The sequence below is a fragment of the Ambystoma mexicanum genome, chromosome 1q, assembly GCF_040938575.1.
Source record: "Ambystoma mexicanum isolate Mex_15411 chromosome 1q, UKY_AmexF1_1, whole genome shotgun sequence".
NCBI lineage: Eukaryota > Metazoa > Chordata > Amphibia > Caudata > Ambystomatidae > Ambystoma > Ambystoma mexicanum.
This window is the reverse complement of record NC_090922.1, coordinates 1,377,230,178-1,377,251,232: the sequence shown is the minus strand read 5'-3', so window position 1 is coordinate 1,377,251,232 and position 21,055 is coordinate 1,377,230,178. Positions and strand designations below refer to the sequence as shown.

Here is a 21,055-nt window from a genome sequence, read left to right as displayed (position 1 = left end):
GGTGAATGATTTAGAGGGTTAAACAAAATGCCAACATATTCATCAACACCATCCACAGGAATTCAGGATTAGTGAGTGACTGGACTGTTGTTTTCAAAAAGCGAAATGAACACTATCTGATTAGCGAGGCCCAGATAGAGCCAGGACACCATGTAACAGAGGGGCAGCTCTTGGAAAGAGATGAGGAGCAGAGGATTAAGCATTTTGGATGGTTTGCACAGCTTACCTTAGTATTGGCTTGGTGCGCTTTTTGTACGCCCAAACCCAACCCAAACCTCACAGTGCCTGCTGCTGCAGACAGTGCTGAGAGGGCTGCCTTCAAGTAGACTACTCAAGATCAAGAATTATCCATACATGTACACAAACATATAGAAATGGTTATTGCCTTTGGTGGCATTTACCGCTCTAACATTTTCACACTATAGGCAAGCGCCTAACCTATCCAAGTGGTAGCACCGGCCCTGACTGTGTTTGATAAACCACATTTGGACCCTGTCCTATTTTGAACAAATCCAGATAAAGGACACCCAAATAAAATGGACATAACAATAAGCTAATTCCCTGTGTTTTAGATGCATGCTTTTGCAGGTAGTGAATGTAACCAGAGATATAAAAAAAATCTTACAATGATTATATATATATACATATATATTACAGAGCGTCGATAGCCGCCCGATAGTTAAGAGGAGAATGACTCCCACAGGAACCTCTTAAAAGTAGATTGTTAATAACTTTTGATTCCAGTAATGTATTTGACCAAGATTTCAGATGTGATTTCGGGCTAGCCTCACCAGACTACAAAGTTACATAAAGATAGATTCAAAAATAAGAAGATTAGTGAGTAGACAAAAATAATATGTGGCTTAATTCCCATTCATTTTCCCATAGACAAATAAGATCAATGTCAGTCACAGCGCACAGTTAAAACCGTTGCACGGATGTGGATCAGGTCCAAAACAACTTGGCAGCAAAACGTTGACTTGTGGCCCATGCATTGTGTGAGGGTTATTCCATAGAATTATAATTGAAATATAAATTGATATTTTTTTTGGACTATGATACATTGCTGTTTGGGTTGCTACTGAATATTATTTACACCATTCTTGAGAGTATAGCCTTACCTTGTCCGACATTACCACCAAAGGTGAAGGAGGTTTATTTCTTAACTGTTTCCCTTTTACCTTTATGATTGGGATAACTGTTGGTTGTTTGTAGTAGAGTGAAGGCTCAGTTGGTTGTTTCGACACTACTTACCCCTCAACTCCTGCAAAGCAGAAGTCTTTTTGATATGAAGGGGTAATATGTTCTGAATAGAAGTTGATTGACAAGAAAACACAAGATTTTAGGGTTTCTCTGGAATTGAATGTCAGCAACTTGCCCAGATACAGTTATGTGTAGAAGCAGTGAAAAGAAACAAACTGGTATGCCCCAGGAGTGAGATGGATAGAAATAATTTGAAATGTGGACTGCAGGGGCGTAAGCAGTTTTACATTGGGATGGTTCTAGCAGGAACTTGGGGTGTACCAAGAATGGTTTGCAACAACATTTTAGAACTAGTGAATCAAGACTAGACAGACCAAGGTGGGCAGGCACAGCAGGGTACCTGGAAAGTCCGGAATTACTAGCAATGTGGATTGGCTAAACAGTAGATTGGTTATTCCAAGCTAAATTTAAATGAAAGAGCTGTGACGGAACAATTGAATCAGAGTTTGCAATTTTCTAGAGGTGATTCCAGCTAAATGTCATCTTCCACAATGTCAGCATATCAATATCAAGAATGGTCAGTAATGTCTCAGCCACAACCACTCTATCTCCCCCTTCCCTTTGGTCAATAAACATAGCATCTTCCATTTGACAATGCAACATCTCCCAATCTGGAATCTAGGATATTGTTAAATATCCTGTATTCTAAAACCTAGTTAAATTGTGTGAATTTAAGGTGGGCAATTATTATTCTATAACTATCTCTTGTCGTTAAGGACAACATAGATCATACCTTAGTTCTAATAAATAGAGCAGCTCAGGCTGAAAAAGAAATACAAGCTTTTGATGTTGTGACCACAACTGATGTTGTATGCAATTACCTTCATTCCTTGTTCGCTAATCAGACCTGCTTATCTGTATTAAACGAGCACTGGAACCCCACAGAAAGCGAATCATTGAAAATGTGTAGGTTGTGAATATTACTAAAGGGTGCATAGTATTTAGGTGTGCATTTTTTTAATAACTATCATACTATTTTATTTATTTTAAAATGTATGGTATTTTTTATATACAATTACTGGATTTTAGTATACAAAATGGATCTGTGAAAGATGAACTGTAAAGGTTTCTAACTTTTATTTTCCAGAGATAAAACTTAAATACATTGATATTAAATGTTGCAATTTAAAGTTGTCTCCACTCTCCAAGATCATCACTGTAGAACCCTCACAGATAAACCTTAAAGGAGGCAGGAAAACATTGTAGCACAAGATTCAGATTTGGAATATTCATAATAGTATTTGATATTAATTATCATATGTGGAAACATCAAAGCAGTCTCCGGGCTCTAACAAATATTATCCTTGTATACAATGCTCGCCAATCAATGAGAGCAAATTAGGGCACGGCAAGAATTTTGAAAGTGCACCACTTACTTTTGAAATGACTGCCCTGGTGGTGTGTGTTCCACTTCAAATCCTGCATGTCTGAGTACATCAATGACAGTGTGGTTACCGAGAAAGTGTCCTAAAAAGGAATGCAGCGGACAAGGGTTACTCATAGCATTACAAAATGGCAGTTTTAAAAATACAAAAATTGAAGTGGAAAGTATTGTTCGGAGGCTTTAAAACAAATTGCAGTCATTGTCAAATACACCATTTCCTTCGCTTTGATTTTTCTTTTAACTTTTAGGTGGTAAGTAATCATCAAGAATAACCAAATTACTTAATTCGTACTAACGTCAATGACTGAGAGACCATGGGCCTCATTACAATGTTGCCAGTCTGGGAACTACAGTACTGGTAAACTTGCTGGTACTGTAGACCCCGGACCGGCAAACTACGAGTTGTGCTTGTGGGAGCCTTTCTGTCCGCCAGGTCGGACCTGGCTGGCAGAGCGGCACCCAAGAGCACAGCATGTCGGATGCACCGGCACCATTCACAATGGTGCCGGTGCATCCGACCTCCCCATTGAGCCCTATGGGAGTCAAATGGGAATGGGTAGTAATGGATTCCAGCCCCTGGCAATGAGGACATACAGGGACTGCTAAATTGTAATGGCCCTGTATGTCCCCATTGCCAGAGGCTGGAAAAAAGTGCAAGTTTGGCGGCAGTCTGACGGTTTTACAGGCAAGGCTACCGCCAAACTTGTAATGAGGACCATGTGTCTCAATCAATGAATGACACCAATGGTGCGGATGAAGATGTGTGAGATGTCAACCTATGGGCAGTGCCCATTGTCATGGCTTTTCCCTGTAAATAGTGTGTCTGGCCATGGTCGGGTTACTTTGAAACTTTGGCCACAACATGCCTTCAAAGCAAATTAGTAATAAAAGAATGCACAAAACCAGCCTTAACAGTGCCTTTGGAAATCGTGTAGACTGAATAGTCATCTCACCACCAGAAAGAGACGGAAACATATAGTGGAATTGTTAAATCTGATTATCTTCATTTCGGTTGACACCATGCGCTGAGCTTTGGTGCGAGTATCGGGTCAATGTCAGACCTTGTGTGCTGTTGGTCCGGCTTATGTGTTGTTTGTTTGTTGTTGCAGTGATATAGGATATATAATTACAGACCAGATTATCCCTCTGTAAGAATCATTCCGTTATGTTTCATTAATTCATGTTTTTCTTTATGAAACATGAAGGCATCTTTGGCATTGAAGAGTTACAGTAAAAGACATTTTAAACATCAACACCAAAGTCTAAAAATCCTCTCAGATTTCATGAATGACATGATGATACAACCCCCACGCGTAACAGCGAGTGGGAGATTTTATTTGTGTTTGTATTTTCAATGGTCCTTCAGCATGTGTAGCTCAAACTACATGGTGTCTGGGCATGGGCTAACTCAGAGCAAGTGAGAGACCCCAGGAGGGGATAACATTAGAACGGGTGAGACCAGAGGATCAAATGGAGGCTGGGGAGCATTGAGAGGGGAGGTTGTGTGCTGTACAGTAAATACAGATCATCAATGCACATATTCTAAACATGGCTTGATGGGTTTAGAAAGGATGCATTGATTAGTGGATTCCTGTGGTCTAATGGGAATATGGCCCTATATTTTAGCACAGTACCACAACTCTGATGCCATCTATAATAGGGAGAAGACGGAGGTGAATGAGCAGAGAGGAGACGCCATCTCTCCATTATGGGCCAGTGATCGACAATAGTAGTGGACTAGCGATAGATTGTGTTGAATCATGACTGGCACACCATTCACTGCATTTCCACAGTCCGTGTATGTACTCACTAAAGAGTCAACCGTTGCACATTTATTTCAAGGTCATGTTGCCACTAGAAGACATTCGTTCCACTAAGATGAAGATCAATGAAATATGCTAATTTCACTGGATCCAAAAAACACCTCTGTGAATGGGTGAATTAACTATTATTTAGTGTTAGTAACTGATTGTGTGCCTCACCTGTCAAGCTTACACCTGCTGCAACATATGATTTTGCACAGCAAAAAGGGCAGACTTGGTATTATATGGAGGTTATGCTTCCATGCCTTGTTAAAGTGTGCATGTCAATCAGAGCAGTGGTGCAAAGGCACCCAGCTACACGTCCCCATGTAATATATCTGTGGGTAAAGTCAATGCCCCCAAACGCATCCATTGACCCTACAAAGCTAAACGGTATTTCTACTAGACACAAAATGTCGCGTGGCGGAATGCATTTTTCAATTGAAAATAGATGTCAGTAGACTGCATATTGGCAGCACACACAACTAATGGTTGATACATAAACCCACAATGTGCAATAACAGAGAATGTCAAGTTGACCTACCAAGCTATTACAGTTGATAGATACTGTAACAATTGGGCAGGCAGACCAAGTCTGCTTAAGACTACTTCAAATAGTGCTGGCCTATCCATAGAGTTCATCTCCAAAACTAAAGGGTTGCACAACCCTGCTAAGAAAAACATTTTGATGAACAAAATGCAAGATCTTTCGTATTATATTTTATGGTGTGTGTAAGGCATAACGATCCCGTTAAAACATTCTAAGTAAAGATAGTACTGTATCAACAAAGTGCATTGTACTCATTTTGCAGGTTAATGTGGTCTAATTGTCTGCATATCATTGTCAAGCTTAACATTTTTGGCTACAGAAAAAGTCTTCTTTTCAAGTTCAGATGTCAGGAAAAGAACCTATTGTACCGATTGTAAACTTAACTTTTGTCTGCTTTCAAGAAAAGCTGTTTACTTTAAATCTGAACCACCTCTACATGCAATATGTTTGAAATTATACAGTGCTCTGTCATCCAGAAGATGTATTTCTCTTTACTCGCAAAATAAGTTTGAGATGGGAAGATCCAATGACTGAATGAAGAGACAACATCCTGAGACAATACTATGAAGCCATGTTCTCATCTTTGCATGAATTTTTGACATGAATGCCCACTTTGCTAACACATTGGAAACTGCACTCCAAAAATTATAATAATAAACATGAATTAGTAGGAAACTACGAGAGAATAGTTTGGTTTTGTATTGTAGCTCCTTATTTTGAAAAATGGTCTACATTGACATTGTAGTTAATGTATATTTTTCAGAAAATTAATTTCTTGCCGTTTTTTGATACATGGGGATCACTTGCACCTACTGATGATAATGTCATGTATGTATTTTACATAGAGTGTCATGCCAGACTCTTTTCAATACATACATGAGGATTTTCCTTCGCTCAACAGGACGTGGCACGCGTCCCGTTGAATGAAGGAAAATCCTTTAGAAAGATGGCTGCCATGGAAAGAGAAGAAGGGCTCCGTAAACAGTAGTACCCTGGTACATCAGACAAGGCCTATGTTAGTCAGAAAGCAGGAGAAATGGAAACACTAGTGACAGTTGGGTTAAAGAATATGCCATCACAGCATATGCTGACATTAGACAAAGATGCACCATGATGAGCCCCTGCAGTGAATTAAATGGCTCTTGGGCATGGAGACAAAAAAAGGACATTGACCTGGACCTTATGTTTTTCAAAATGCAAACCTATTCAGATTTGTATGTGTGACAACGTCTGGCAATCGAATCAGTGTGAATAATAGGTGAGGGGTGCCCTTATTTAATCAGTCTGCTGTATCTGATACCATGGGCCTCATTACACGGATGGCGGAGAACCATGGCGCTATTAGCGCCATGGTTCATGCCGGTAAAATACCGGCACCGCCTTGGCAGAAAGGGGAATTACCGCCCCATTCCAAGGTTGGCAGGGCGGTAATTCCCCCTTCCACCATTGCCCTTCCCCATTCCCATTTGTGCCCCATAGGGCACAATGGGAATGGGGAAGGCGCTAATTACGGTACCGCAAATTGCGGTACCGTAATTAGCTCCCTGGGTCCCTTTGCGGGTTGGTTTTTAACGCCTGCAAAAAGCAGGCGTTAAATTCCCCAACCCGCAAAGGGACCTCGTAGTAAGGCGGTAAGGATTTACCGGTACCGGTAAAATCCCGGTACCGGTAAACCCTTACCGCCATCCATGTAATGAGGCCCCATGTGTTTCATGTCAAAGTGACTCGTCTGAAGTCGTTTTTACACTTCGAATCTAGACTAGATTACAACATGCTTCGTTATTAAATATGTTCAGCTTGAAACTAAAGAATGGGATGTTAATGTTGCCTTTTGGGAATGCTTTGATTGAAGGCACACGTGGTGAACACGTGCCCAGAGACTGCACACACATTCATTTCTGCAGTTAACTATGTAGTTTGTATTAAAGTGTCTAAGCATATCTTTTTTCTTTCTTGTGGCGTTAAGCACCCATCTCATGCCATCTTTTTTTTTCCATTTGCCTCTTTGGCCAACTAGTATTTCTGGCAAAAACTATGAAAATGCGGACTAGTCTGTGAATTCACCTGTGACATGAAAGCATCGAATACAATAAGGCTTCTTTATCATTCGATTCTTATTGAAGGAGTCAAGTAACCGCAGGGTTTGAGTTGGGAAATAATAAGTTACAGTTGCCAAATAAGTTCTACCTCATTTGCAACCAGCCTCCTTGTCGGCCCTGACCACTAGCGTCCCGTTCACTGCCGGCAGCAAAATGGCCACTTTGGGAATTACATTGTAAGTACATATAATGGGGATGAATTCAGGTATTGTTATCCGACTTGAGTATTTTAAGTTATTTTGAATGTAAAATAAAGAGTACTTAACATGGGACTGTGGAGCACTTCTCCCTCTTGCGTTGCTTTTTAGGGGACACTGACAGCCCTGGATGTTGTTACACCTGTTAAGGGAACTACATAAGTGCTTCTGGCTCGCTACAATGAAAGGGGGTCTGGTTAAAGTCATAATAAGGCATGCAGCAGGTGAATAACTAATGATATCCAAGATAGGGAGTGCCAAACACACTACTGTAAGTTCAGAGGAACATACATCAAAGCATGTACCTCTTCTTTGGAGCCACTGGTGTGAAAAGTTTTTTTTTTTCCTGGAGAGATCTGGTAGCTGTCAGCTCTACCGGCTGGATGTGGCACATGCGTGCACATGTTTACTCCAGAGAACAATACATATTATACCTTACTGTCTATGTGAAGAAGACTTTCACACATTAACAATTGGATCTGTCACAAACACCTATTTTCAGTTTTACCCCAAACAAATGCAAAGGTTCTGCTGTTGGCACATACAATGAAACATGTTCAGTGTTAAACCTCTGCCTGGTCCATGCAAGATGCAGTCTTCAAATCTCACCCTGGCACTAGCATGTGATTGCCACACCCTGTGCCAGTAAACAGGGAAGGGATTGGCAAACACATTGTATATGCTTGCTGGCCAAAATCTCACCTATACAATTGTAGTGCACACGCTATGTGTCGCCTCTGCACAAGCCATCCCTGCCCATTAAAATAAAAGCAGTATATGTGTGTAGCCCTTGTTTTCCAGCCCTGGCTCAAGTGTGTCCATCTCCCTCACCATAGACCAAGGACAGGCACCATGGGAAGCACAACCCCCAGCCCCCAACTAGGCCAGCCAGAAGGGAGGCATGCTTCACCTGTCAAATGAAATTGCTGATGAAGGGAGATGGGCTATACCTTATTAACTGGACACAGACAAACAGAGACCCCCTTCATTTATAAAAACACGTGAATCCCTTACCTAACATCCCCTTGTATGAGTAGCATCCAAATGGAGATCTGCTCCGTCAGCCCACCCTTTCTTGACGGAGCTTCGGGAAGCAGACCCTCTACCTTCCTGGTACCACCCACTGAAAAATGAGGCCAGAAGATGACTACTATGGTGGTCTCATCTCCCTAGGTGGCCAAAGGCAGGCTGTCCCATTCTCTTGCTACCTCCTGCCAGGGTACCTCCTCTCTACTCGCTTACATTTAGGAATAACATCTTACACCTACTTACCTTTTAACCTACTGAACATTTCTGTTAAAGCCCTTATTCCCAACATAACAGTTGCCCTACTTAACTTTCATTATACACATACAATAAATAAATAAATATACACATTGAAATACATTTACAACATACATTATTTTGCAATAGGCTAACTGCTGCAGTCATTCACCAACTTAACAGTACCTTAGCGGGCTGTCTTTGATGATTTGCTGAATGGGGGCCTGCCACTTAATGATGTTTGATGCCTGGCACCACTTCTTCTTGTTTCTGGGTGGCATGGTAACACCCTAAAACACTGCATGGCCTGCACAGTTTTAATATCTTTGGCCAGCCCCATTCCCACGTGAAGTGCTGCACAACTCTGCCATGACCTGCGGCACTGGTAAAGTTTCAGGGTGGGCTCCATAGTGTGGGGGGCTGCCAGCACATCACTGGCCAGCCTGTGGCCACTTTCACATTCCAGAGTGTCCCGTTGGCGTGACGCCCATCTGCTTCCACTGCTGGAACCGGGCACCATCTTAGAGTGAGGTGGCATTCCTGTTGCTATTGAGGCACCACTGTGATCACCGGTGTGCCTGTGGAATTCCCTTCTTCCCAGCTCACCCCCCACTGCATTGTGTCACAGAGACCCAGGCCACCGGAGCTTAACCCAGGCAGCCTCACTATGGCAGTTCGGGTCTACTCTTCAATGAGGCAACCAAGGACTTACAGTGTCCCGCTCTTTACCCACACTGCCATGTGAGGCAGCCCAAGATCTTAACCAACTTGCCCTCCACTCACGCATCCTGCCGGTGTCCTTTGATATTGCTAGGCTCATCTGGCACCACGGGCATCCAAGCGGCCCTTGGCATGAAGCTGGGCCCCAGGGTTCATTCTCTTGGGAGCCCCCCACATGCACCCACACTTTCTGTGGGCCCTGGGGGGAGGGGTGCTCGATGCAACTACAACGAGTTTTTCCCAAACTTTATGTAGGCCTTGAGGGGTAAGAGGGGGAGTGTGGCGGTCCAGATAACAGCACCTACCCTCCCACAGAGTTTGTTTTTCCTCTGATTTCTCAGTTTCTGTTTCTTGTGCCACTTGTCTTTACAATCATGGTGGGCTAGAGGTATCATTCCAAAAGAATAACTCACAAAGAAAGCACACATATCTAAAATATAAAGCATTATTCTCCATGGTGTCTGTGCCTTTAATTCTAGACTCTCCCTTAGGGGACAAGCATGCAGCCCCTTCTAACCAGGCCCCTTTTTGGGCCACGGCTTACTTGTGAGTGTGACACATGCTAATGTGGGTGCCTACAGTGCATGACATACTTGCAGCACTGGTCACCCTGCGTTTGGTAGCTTAAAAGTTCAAGCTGTGCCTTGCAACATGAATAATGCAAGAAGACCTGGACAGTGAATCGGGTTTCATGTATGTGCCTTGATTACTATTGAGCCTGGGGACGGGAGCCATTCAGCGTTCAGCCTGGTTGGCCAGTGAGATGTCAGCGTCATGGCATATATTGCACACACAAAGCATCAATGAACATAAAAAAAGTACATTTCCCCCCAAAAAATGCACCAAGCAGATCGCGTTCATGACAATGGAACTGTGATGACAAGCGCCCTGAAGGCACCTGCACAGATTAAGCACTGAGGGTCGTGATGGACAGTGTGGTGAACACCAGCTGCGTGTGTTGGAGCTCTTCTGTAGGTAACGGGTTGACTGTTTTTCTGGTTACACTCACAAGAGCGAATACCTCACCGCTGCTCTGAAGAGGTGCACTTTGCAATGTAATAATGTTGTGGACCATTCACTGGGTTGAAAATGCCTCAGGAGGTGCCGAGGGATTAGGTCCCACTGTAATATTATAAACATTTCTGTACAGCCTGAAGCATACCCTTGATTTGTTGATGAGTTCAGGCTGTTCCTCTGCGGCAGGTATTGAACAGATGAAAGGTTGAAAGCATCCCAGTTCAAAGGGGAAACAGCAATTGCAGTGGATCATTTTAGGAAGTGCCCAGTCTACACATGCTGCATCTTTTGCTTCTGCATAAATTGAATGTGATAGTTGTTGAAAACTGGTTCCCAGGGAATGTCAGAACATCTGCTGTGATGGGACTCTCTTGTAATAAATAAATAAATACATAAATAAATAAATAAATAAACTTAGCTGTCTGCTACATTTCAGACAGGCTTTCGCTATAATCTCAGATTTTAACACACCCAATATAATTTTTTGTATGCATTGCTCAATTTAAACTATGTCCAGTAATGTTCAATTCTTCGTACATGGTCAGAAACTGTACATTGAGTTTGTATCTTGCAGGTCGGGTTAGCATTTAAACGAGATCTCGTCCTTCTTGCAAATGTGCCTGCCTTTTCTCGCCTGATTGTCACTCTCCATCCACATCATCACACTGTCAATCCCTCCCTGTATATTCGGCCAGGTATCTGTGTGTTCTAACTTACCCCCAGCAACAATACATTTGTTCACCGATAGTAGTATTTCATTGCAAGGCACTTTGATTCAACAGTGGCCCAAATTGTTGCATGCATCTCTTGTGTGCAATGCTATTAGAAACACTTTGTTCTATAATAGATGCTTATCATTACAATTAGAGTTCATAGAAGTTCGTCTAGTAGGTAGGTTGAAGCATTCGATACTTAGGGCTCGATTCATGGAATCTTTTGCCCGAGGCAAAGTTACTTTGCCTGGTGCAATGTCACTGTGCTCTGCCAACAAAAACCCTGATTCATGGAGCTGGGCAAAGTGTATTTTTTCAGGGCAAAGACAGTGCAAAGTCATTTTTGCAGTACGAAACGAACTTTGCACTGCTTTTGCCCTGAGAAAATACACTCTGCCCAGTTCCATGAATCAGGGGCTGTTTTGTCAGTACAAAGTGACTTTGCACCGTACAAATTAACTTTGCACCAGGCAAAACTTTCCATGAATCGGGCCATTTAACCTTAATTGAAACAAAACACTTATTTTGCCATCACTTCTAGGGAACTAGCGCACCGATAGGAAGGACAGGCTACTGCCATCTCCCACATAGTCCTATTACCCCCTACTGGACTTTGGTGGTTAAATCCTAACCAGCAGAAATCTTACTCCTTGGATCCATTGCCAACCTAAAAAACCTTAGCGCTGACTACTCAGCATTTAATATCGATGGTAATATAATCACAGTCTCTAAAACAGTAAAAACACTAGGTTCTCACCTCGACTCAGCCCCAACACTCAAAAAACAAGTTAACTCTCTTGCATCCTCTACAGCCTACACCTGTAAGCTTATTAGGGTAAGCAGAGCCTTCCTCACCCAAGCCAGCTGCGTCATCATTGCCAATGCCCTAATACTTTCCAATCTTGACTATTGCAATGCTCTGTATTTGGGAGCAAACCAATACATCATTGACAAAATTCCAACATTACAAAATAACGCTCTTAGAACTGCCCTCAATCAACCCTCTAAAGATCACATCTCTAACACTAGAAGAAAATACAAATGGCTCAAAATCTGTGACAGAATCTCACTTAAGACAGCATCAATCACTTTCAAATGCCTTAATAATGCAGCTCCCCCCTACTTAGCAGCTAGAATTGTGAGAAAAACATCAATTCGACCCACCAGAACTGCCAACTCCGATTGCCTTCAGATACCCACATTTAGACTACAAAAAACAGGTGGCAGTAGCTTCCCTGTCAATGCAGCCCAATACTGGAATGCCCACTTGATATCAGAACAGACCAGTCTTACTACAGCTTCAGACGGAATATACTAGCATGTCTACATTCCAATGACCCATAAGATTAACCAGAGACCTATCTACACCAACTAACCTGACTGCACATATGTACATTGTGTATATTTCTTTTTATCATTGTGTATATTTTTTACTGTGATGTCAAGTACATGTATACTTGACAATGGCATGTAACTGATGTAATATATACATTTATCCTATGCCTGTAACTACGTTTTTAAGCAATCTTGTTTTCATGTTCTCTGTAGCACCCTGTTACCTTTGGGTTTGGCGCGCCATATAAAATCAATAAACAAACAAACAAACAAATGCCCTCCAAAGTGCAGTGGAGCCCGTTCATTTATTTTTCATCTAGTTTCTGCCATGTGAGCTGGAAACAAAAAAGGTTTTAGAGGTTCTGGAGTGCTAGGCATGCTGGACCGTTATAGGTGGTGTGCAAGAGGCACCTTGGGTGGATTGTGGGGGACCCGTGTGGTCAGTCATTCAGGTGCCTGGTGACATCAGAGATCCCTGCCCTACCCAGTACATCAGAGATTGGAAAGCATTGCACAGATTGGTATTGTGGGGACTGGTCCATTAAGTTACTGATTTTCATTTCTAACAGAAAATTGGAGAGAAAATTAAAACTATACATAAGGCAGAAAGGTAAGGCGTAAGGGCATGGCAGTGTGGGAGGATTCTGATATCTCCACTGAGTGCCAGTTCCGTCCTACTGCACCAGGAATGTTCTTGGTTAAATCAGGCATAAGGGATGGGTGCACTGACCAGGCATAGAAGATTTATGTACTGGGGGAAGTACATATGTGTTTGCAGCCCTCGATGAACTAGGGATAGACTCCTACAGGGTCATGGAATTAAATAGAAAAAAAAAAGACCTGCATTAAAAGAAGCAACAAAAAAACGATTAATTGACCAAACCCCAGCAGGCCTAAGCAAAGGAAACTCCTTTTCATATATGCCAACCATAGTTCATTATCCAACAGAGCAGGGACTCATGCTTCTCAGATTCCTTGGGCAATTGGGCAATGAAATACATTAAAAGACAAGTCTATTGTTTTTCCACAGATTCCTTGATTTTGATCAAGAGCATATTTCATCAACATCAAGAAATCAGTCGTTCCCCGTGTAAGGAATATCCATTCACAACACTACTTATACCCAAGCAGTCTGTTGATTTTGGTATCTAAAAACAAACCTAACAAACCTATCTAGTCTTGTCTCACATCCATTGGACCGTTTCAGGAGGATTAACGTTCATATAATGCAGGCATTCCAAGTAGAATAACAGTCGTCCCAAACCAAGATCGTATGTTCAACTTTAAAGGTCTTCCGCAGATCCGAACATTGGGCACAAGCTCCTAAGTAATGTGCCGAGTCAAAGTTACAGACGAATCTGAGACATTAAAACTTTACCAACCTATCAGCAGGGCAGACCAAACTTAATTCCTGTATAGTGTACCTCAATGCACGGGTCGGCTCCATCAACCTTCACAAAACCCTTGTATAATCAGAGGTAATTTTCCTGGCCACCAACCATATTCCCGAGAATCTATATCTGCTTCAATCCTATCTAGATTTCTACTAGATGTCTCTCTAATGATCAAGATCCTCCTGCTAGGGCACTTCACGCCCGTCCTAGACTCCCAGTGAAATCGGCATTTGGCTAAAACATCATGTGTATTACTCATCAGGAATTTTAAGTAAAGGGTATTGTTCTCTTCCACTCAGTATTTTATTTTATTGTTCATTTATAACACGCTTAATACCAGCGAGTGGTTTCTAAGCGCGGGATTGGGATTGAAACCAAGTTGCGTCGCGTTGTGTTGTTTCCAAGACAACCAGGTTGCCCCGCCACCTTGCACAGACAGAGATCACCTTTGTATTTGTTACTACACATTCATAATCTCTGCCACATAGGTATACGTGGCTTCTTTTAAACAGCTATTCCAAATCACCAGGCTGCAACAGGAGAGCTCCAGTCTGAATATTATTAGTAATCCCTAGAGATCACACTTATTCAGCACTTGCATCCCTACATGGCCTACTTATTTGGCAGTGGAATTAATATGAATCACTATGTATTGCCTGCCATGACTTGACTGATCTTAACACAAGTTAATTCATCCTGAGACACAGGCTCCTGCATTACCTCTGATTTGTGTGCATTCTCACCACTGTTTCTTTACATCATAAGAACAAAAGTAGAGTATTGGAAGCCGGGCTTTCTCAATCCTGGCTACACAGCTTTGGAATAATGTATCTTTAGGCCTGCATGCCACAGAAAGACTGTGTAAATGGTTGAAAAACGCAACAAAACATATCTGGTTTCTGCTTAATTTTCGTTGGTGTTCACTTCTGAAGGTGAGTACACCTGCATGCAACTAACTCAGCTTTGTGGGGCTGTAGGATACTTCCTCCAGCCTGCTATCAGGCAGTTCTCTGCTTATTGTTTTGGCTGCTGCAGCTGAGTGACCACCTTGGTCTCCTTTAAATGTTACTGTTAGGTTTTTGCCATCACGGTCTAGACGTTGTCCTGATGAAGGGCCCTTCAAGGTCAGAAATGCATCGGCTCTGAAATCGTCTGCCTAATTGTTGATTACATAATGTTTTTCACCATCATTATTATTATATTACTTTATCGAAAATGGACCCATTTAGTACATTTAAACAGGTTTTTTTGTTTTCCTTTAAGAATGCAGCCATCACTGTGGGAGCTTTTCCATAGTTTGCTTGTCTATGTGCCGACCCAGTGCCACAGCTGGTTCGTTGGCTTGCACCTACAGACACTAACTGCTATACTAGAATCTGCTGTATACTTATATTGGTGGTGCCCTCTCCTCTTCAACTACATTAACAACTATTCGTCTGCTGATGGTGATTGATTGACAAGATGAAAGCCCTTCAAGATAAAGACTGGATATGCATATAACTGCACTTTATATTCACATAAATATGTCACTGGCTGTATTGACAGAAGCAGATAGACTTTTTTCTTAATTACAAGTACTGCCTTTTTTTCTCATATACTCAACTATAAACAGGACAATTCTTTATCCATTCACATTAATTTAGTTAGTCATGCTTACATGAGCAACACAAAATATTAAACTTGTGCTTAAACTAATATAATAAATGGAACTCAGAACCCTGCATCCCGACGTGCAATGAGTGAATGAAGTTGATTTAGAAGGGACTGCTTCTCTTTCTTCATAACTGTTAAGTGCTCAGACTTGATGCAGGGATTTCCAGTTGCCCTAAGTCTGCTGGCTGCAGTTTGCATTTGTTCCGATGGCTTGAATGGAAATGAGGTGACACAAAGGCTGACATCACAGCAGCCTTTGAAGCTGTGAAATGAAGAAAAAAAAAATATATCAATGGCGCTATTAACTCGCAAGGCAGTAGAAATGTGAGACGCTTAGCTGTACAAAACGCAGAGCTCGTTTCTGCACAATTGTTCATTACAAGCCCGTGTAAACAACGTCTGGAGGGCCCTGCTCCTAACCCTCACAGGGAGACAGACATTATGGACTGTCTGGCTCAGCCTGGTGTACCTCTGGCTAGTGGTCACTTGAAATGCAAAGTCAAGTGTTCACTGTTTTCCCGGTCCCTGACGCTGGCATGTGCACGGTTTCTAATGTGTAAAACTTGCTATTCTGCCATGTCTTTCTGATAAGAGTCATCTTAATAGAGACCAGGGATGGGCTGGAGGGCATGGATTGGCGGCTGGTGTATTTTTGAACTAGAGGGGCATACATGGATGTGCCCAATATACAGGAGATACAGAACACAGCGAGGGAGACCGAATCAAACAATAGGGATTAAGGAGTGTTTCGCCAAAGAGACATTTTTCTTTTAATAGTTGGTTCAAATGGTATTTTCAATACATGGGACCACACCATATGCTAGTGTATAATTCATTTTCATGATTGCGATGACATGACACACAAAACATATATCTCCTGACTGGAGCCACCAACGCAAGCCAGTCTTAAATATAATAACATTCATTATGTATTATTTATCCGTGAAGCTATAAGTGGCAAATGCCATGCGAAAGTAAGAAAGTAAATGCACACTGACAGAACTGGCCAGTCTAGTTATGTAACAACACTCATCATGTTTGCTTTACCCTTGTTGCGAAGTAATAAGTGACAAATGGTGTGCCAAAGTAAGAAAGCAAATGTGCACTGACACTCTAGGCCAGTCTAGCCATGTAATAACACTTATCATGTTTGTTTTACCCTTGATGCCAAGTAAAATATTTAATGCATATTAAGAAAGTAAAGACAGACTTCCTCTCCTAATGTAGGCCAGTCTAAACATATAACAACATTTATGTTTGCTTTACCCCGGATGCAAAGTAAAACATGCCATGCCACATTAACGACGTATATGCAGACTGACAGTGTTAGTATTTACCAAGTATCAAGTAGCTTTGCATCAAGGGTAAAGCAAATATAATATGTGTTATTACATTATTACATGGCTGGATGGTCTATTCACATACCTGTTATCATTGTGGTATTTTAGTTATCATATTTGCTTTAACCTTGATGTCCAATACTGGGCATCAATTGTAAAACAAATGCTAGTGTTTTTAGGTGGATAGACTGGCCTACATTGAGTGTTTCACTTATCATGTTTGCTTTAACCTTGATGCACTGTGCTGTGCATCAGGGGGAAAGTAACAAAGAATGCCATGTCCCCAGGAGCCCTCCACCTTAAATATTAGGGTCCTACTGAGCAAATTTAGGGGTGGAGGCTAACACCCAAACGTACATTCTTCTACATATTCACACATCATTGAAACAACTCCTTGCATGCACACATACATAAAACCAAACACACCAACATAAACACATATATACATACATACATGCATGTTATATAAAACACAATTACCTTACCTGCTTACACACTCCATATACACCACACCACCAAGGAGTACCAGATGCCCTCCTCTCCATATCGTAAAATAACTTCTCACTAACAGGAGAATACTTGTGCTGTAAGCTTTATGTCAAGAGGTGGCTGGTCAATCTTCCACTTCTTGCAGCCTTTCATTATTTCTCTGCATATAAACAACATGCATAGTGGGGGTGGTTCCCCTAATCAGAGGCAGGCAGCACAGTCTCCCATGCAAAGAAAGCACACAGGTTTCTTGCTACTCTGGCATGAGAGTGGCGCCCCACCGGCCTATAGTGATGGGCCACTATTGATGTAATAGGAAATGTTTTTCAAGGTGGCCCTATATTACATTGTAACATGTGATTGAATGTAGCAAGAAAGTTAAACGTCTCTAATTACCAGACTTTGAGAAATAGGTCCAATTACTGAATTTTAAAGCAGGTGTCCCTCTCCACGAATGTAAAAAGTAGTCAAGCATATCATAAGGATTGACATACACTTTTAAGAGTGTGAAATGTCATACTGGATGATTTACAAAAAATTATTTGCATCAAGGGGATGTGGACGATGAAGAGCGATAGAAGGAAGAGGTTGGTATGAATCGGATAGAGGGCAAGAGGAACAGAACACCAGCCCACACACACGAAATCTCTACAGTTTCCTGCAGGCCAGTCCAATACTGTCTGAAAGTCTTTTTCTTGTGCTCTTTATGGTATGATGTGATAGGGTCTTTTTGGGATTTTACAGGCGACCCTATGATATTGGGACCACATAATCGAAGTGGCCAGATCTACTACATGGCTGACCATAATTGTATACAAACAATAACAGAGGAGTGACCAATGACATGTGCAGGAAAGGTACCTTCACAATGTGCTTCTGCCATTGTTTTGCCTTGCATTCCAGCTAATATCAGAAAAAAATGGCTATAGATTGTAATGTCAATGCCCTGTAAACTGTGTCAAAAAAAAGATATATGTGTGTGTGTGTATGAAGGATTGACATCTGGCCAGTATAGGCAAGACCAAGTTATTTTTATTTGTACTTATAATATAATGACGTGGGGAATACATCTCAGAAAGGGTGGTCTGCTAGTGGCAGGAACATCTGAAAATATAAGGCCTATGGTATGGTGGCTGATGGTTCAGAAAATTATTTGAAGCCACATCTGTTTTGCAACATACTAGTGGCAATCCTGTGAGCCCAGCATAGCTTTGAGAGGCAGTACGGATTCCAGGCACCTGGTTGTATGCATTTCAGAGAATGGAACAATCGACAGGTGACAATCCCTGCCAGGCCCAGTGACTCTCAACAGGCAATTGTCTTGAATTCTTGCTTCAAAGAAGCCATTCCATTACAAAGGCATGCCTCGTCAAGTCAGTTGCTACCTTAAAAAGATTTGGATCCTCAAAGCAGGCTTGATTTTAAGCATTCCCTTGTGGCTTGTTGGCTTTATATGAAAAGAGTATCACATGTTGTCCTTCATTCTTTTGGTCCTATTTTTGAACAGTTGATCTTCACAAAGTCTTCTGCCAGGTGGAAGAATGCTCCAAGGCAGAGGCACGTTCTGCTCCCTGCTCATGCTCAGGGCACATTGGCAGTGAAATGTTACTCATGCTCAGGGCACATTGGCAGTGAAATGTTGCTGGAGCAAGACCTGCCTCTCTGCCAACTACACTGGTACCCAGGATCTCGCATGAGGTGAAGGCCCCCAGCATGTGTTAGCCAGCTTTGCCTGGGTTGGGAGAACGAGAACAAGGATTTGTCTTTGCCGAGCCACTGGATTGTGACTCAAAGCAACTGAAGAAACAAAGCAACTGGTTTCTTGCGACCTGCCACAATGAACCATCTGCAGAGTGGTTGTGTGCTCACCTCAGCTCTTTGAAATTTGTAACTAAATGGAATGATGGTAGACCAACCTCAAGAAAAAGTGTGGTGCTAATTCACACATATTTTCCTATGCTCAGACCATGACAAAAGCATAGACCAGTCTACTCTGGGTGGACACAGCCTACAGGCACAGTCCACCCTGTCATATTTAGTTGGAATGTGATCGCCAGTAGTACACTATATTATCTCCAGGAAGGGGAGGACCACGATTCCCCATGGCATGGCCAGTCTGATTAACTAGCAAAGGCTCTATGGATCCACCATGCTCTTTTTTTAGATCCTGGAGCTGGTGGCAGCAATTAACATACCAATTAGAGGGTACTTCAAACAGGCCCACATGGGGCCTGGCAGCAGAGGGTAACAGTGTACACAGGAAATCCAACAACCTTTCATATATCTGCTTTCAGTATCAATGAGAGTGAGCTGTCATGTCTAAGACTCTGTGTTTAAAGTAGGACACCCCGGTAGGTAACCACATTCATAAGGTATGATGATGTGGTTTGCAGGAGGCAGAAAGTCTGGTCTTGTTGCAGCTTCAAGGGAGACCTGCCACTTTAATCATGAACCACAGAGATATCCATCAACCAGAGAAACTCTTTTATCAACAACAGACTGGAAGATGGGTGGGACTTAATATCACACATTTTCAACACTTTACCTTTCTTGTTGAAAAGCACTCCGGTTATGACCTCATGCATACAGGAGATTGTTGATAGGGACCCTGGTATTGATTCATTAAGGTAGGCTTAACCTACCCCAATCACTGTGGCACACTTGGCTTTAAAAGAGGGCTGAGCCCCTCTTTTGGCAGATTATCTGAAGACTTCACTTGAAGTAACAACGAAGAGCCCAACTTTGGACCCTGGTGAAGGTACAGTCTGCCTTACATCTTCCACCAGTTATGTACGCCAAGACATTCAAAGAGGGAAGCAATATCCCTCCCATAAACATCTCCAAGGGAACAGAGGAATATAAAGAACTCCTGCGACACCCCAGTCGGTAGTGTGCCCTGCTAGGCTCTGCAGCAAGCTCCATGAACAGGGAGTGTCAGAAGGTCTCTGAACCTACAACCAAGGACAAGGCAGTTGCATGCAACATCCTCCACAGCTGTGGGCTGTCCGCCTTAAAGGACGACACAAGCCCATTGAAGAAGCTGGGAGGAGAGCCTCGATGAGTATCTATCAACATCCACCTTAAAGGAAATTGTCGATCCAGTTGAGTTCCTCGATCCGCAAGTGACTGCAACACTGACCACAGTAAATGAAAGAAAACTGAGACGTCTCGACAAGTGTTTCCAAACTGCCGATCAGCACTGAGACGAGTCCTGACCCGGAGCTGCCATGTAGGCCATCCTTCAGCTGTTTGTCCAGTTTTGCTCGCTGAACCGCCATGCCGTTTCATACCTGCAGATACTCATGTCTCAAACTCTGTAACCGAAGCTTGCAAAGTACCCTGAAGCTGACTCGACCCTGTTCACCACACAGAACATCTACAGCACAGGGTAAATTGTGGTTCAGTCCCCTGTGTCCTTCCTAGTAGACCCAAGGAGACATTTTAAGAACCATTGCTCCCTTAGTTCTAAAGCCAAGAAACCTTAACAAAAAGTTGAGGTTATTAACCATACCGACTAACCCTCCTGCCAGTTTCCAGAGTGTATCCCTTTTACTTCTTTGAAACTGTCTTCCTTCTGCAATCCTTTACATGGTGGGTTGTATTTCATGGTGTTGTTCGATTTCATGTTGTGATTAATAAAGTAGATTTCTTTGATACAACCTTGACTGGGCAGTTCCTTTTATCATTGGGTATTGTATTTTCGCTGTGTTGCCACTGACCAACGATCCACAACCTTTTGGAGAGAAGCCCGCTGTTCCCTCCTCGTTAACACAATTGGAGAAGTTGGTTTACAATGTGCTTGTTATTCCAATCTGTTTGGATCCCTGCTGATGTGT

The 21,055-nt window shown here is 42.4% G+C and overlaps 1 protein-coding gene across 1 annotated transcript in view; it reads right to left on the bottom strand.

Moving 5' to 3' along the window:
* Positions 1-21,055, bottom strand: part of TRABD2B (TraB domain containing 2B) — a 1,121,778-nt gene that overhangs the window by 144,629 nt on the left and 956,094 nt on the right. The window contains exon 5 of the mRNA XM_069642238.1: positions 2,640-2,730. Within this exon, the coding sequence (XP_069498339.1) occupies positions 2,640-2,730 (91 nt within the window). The remainder of the gene's footprint in view (positions 1-2,639; positions 2,731-21,055) is intronic.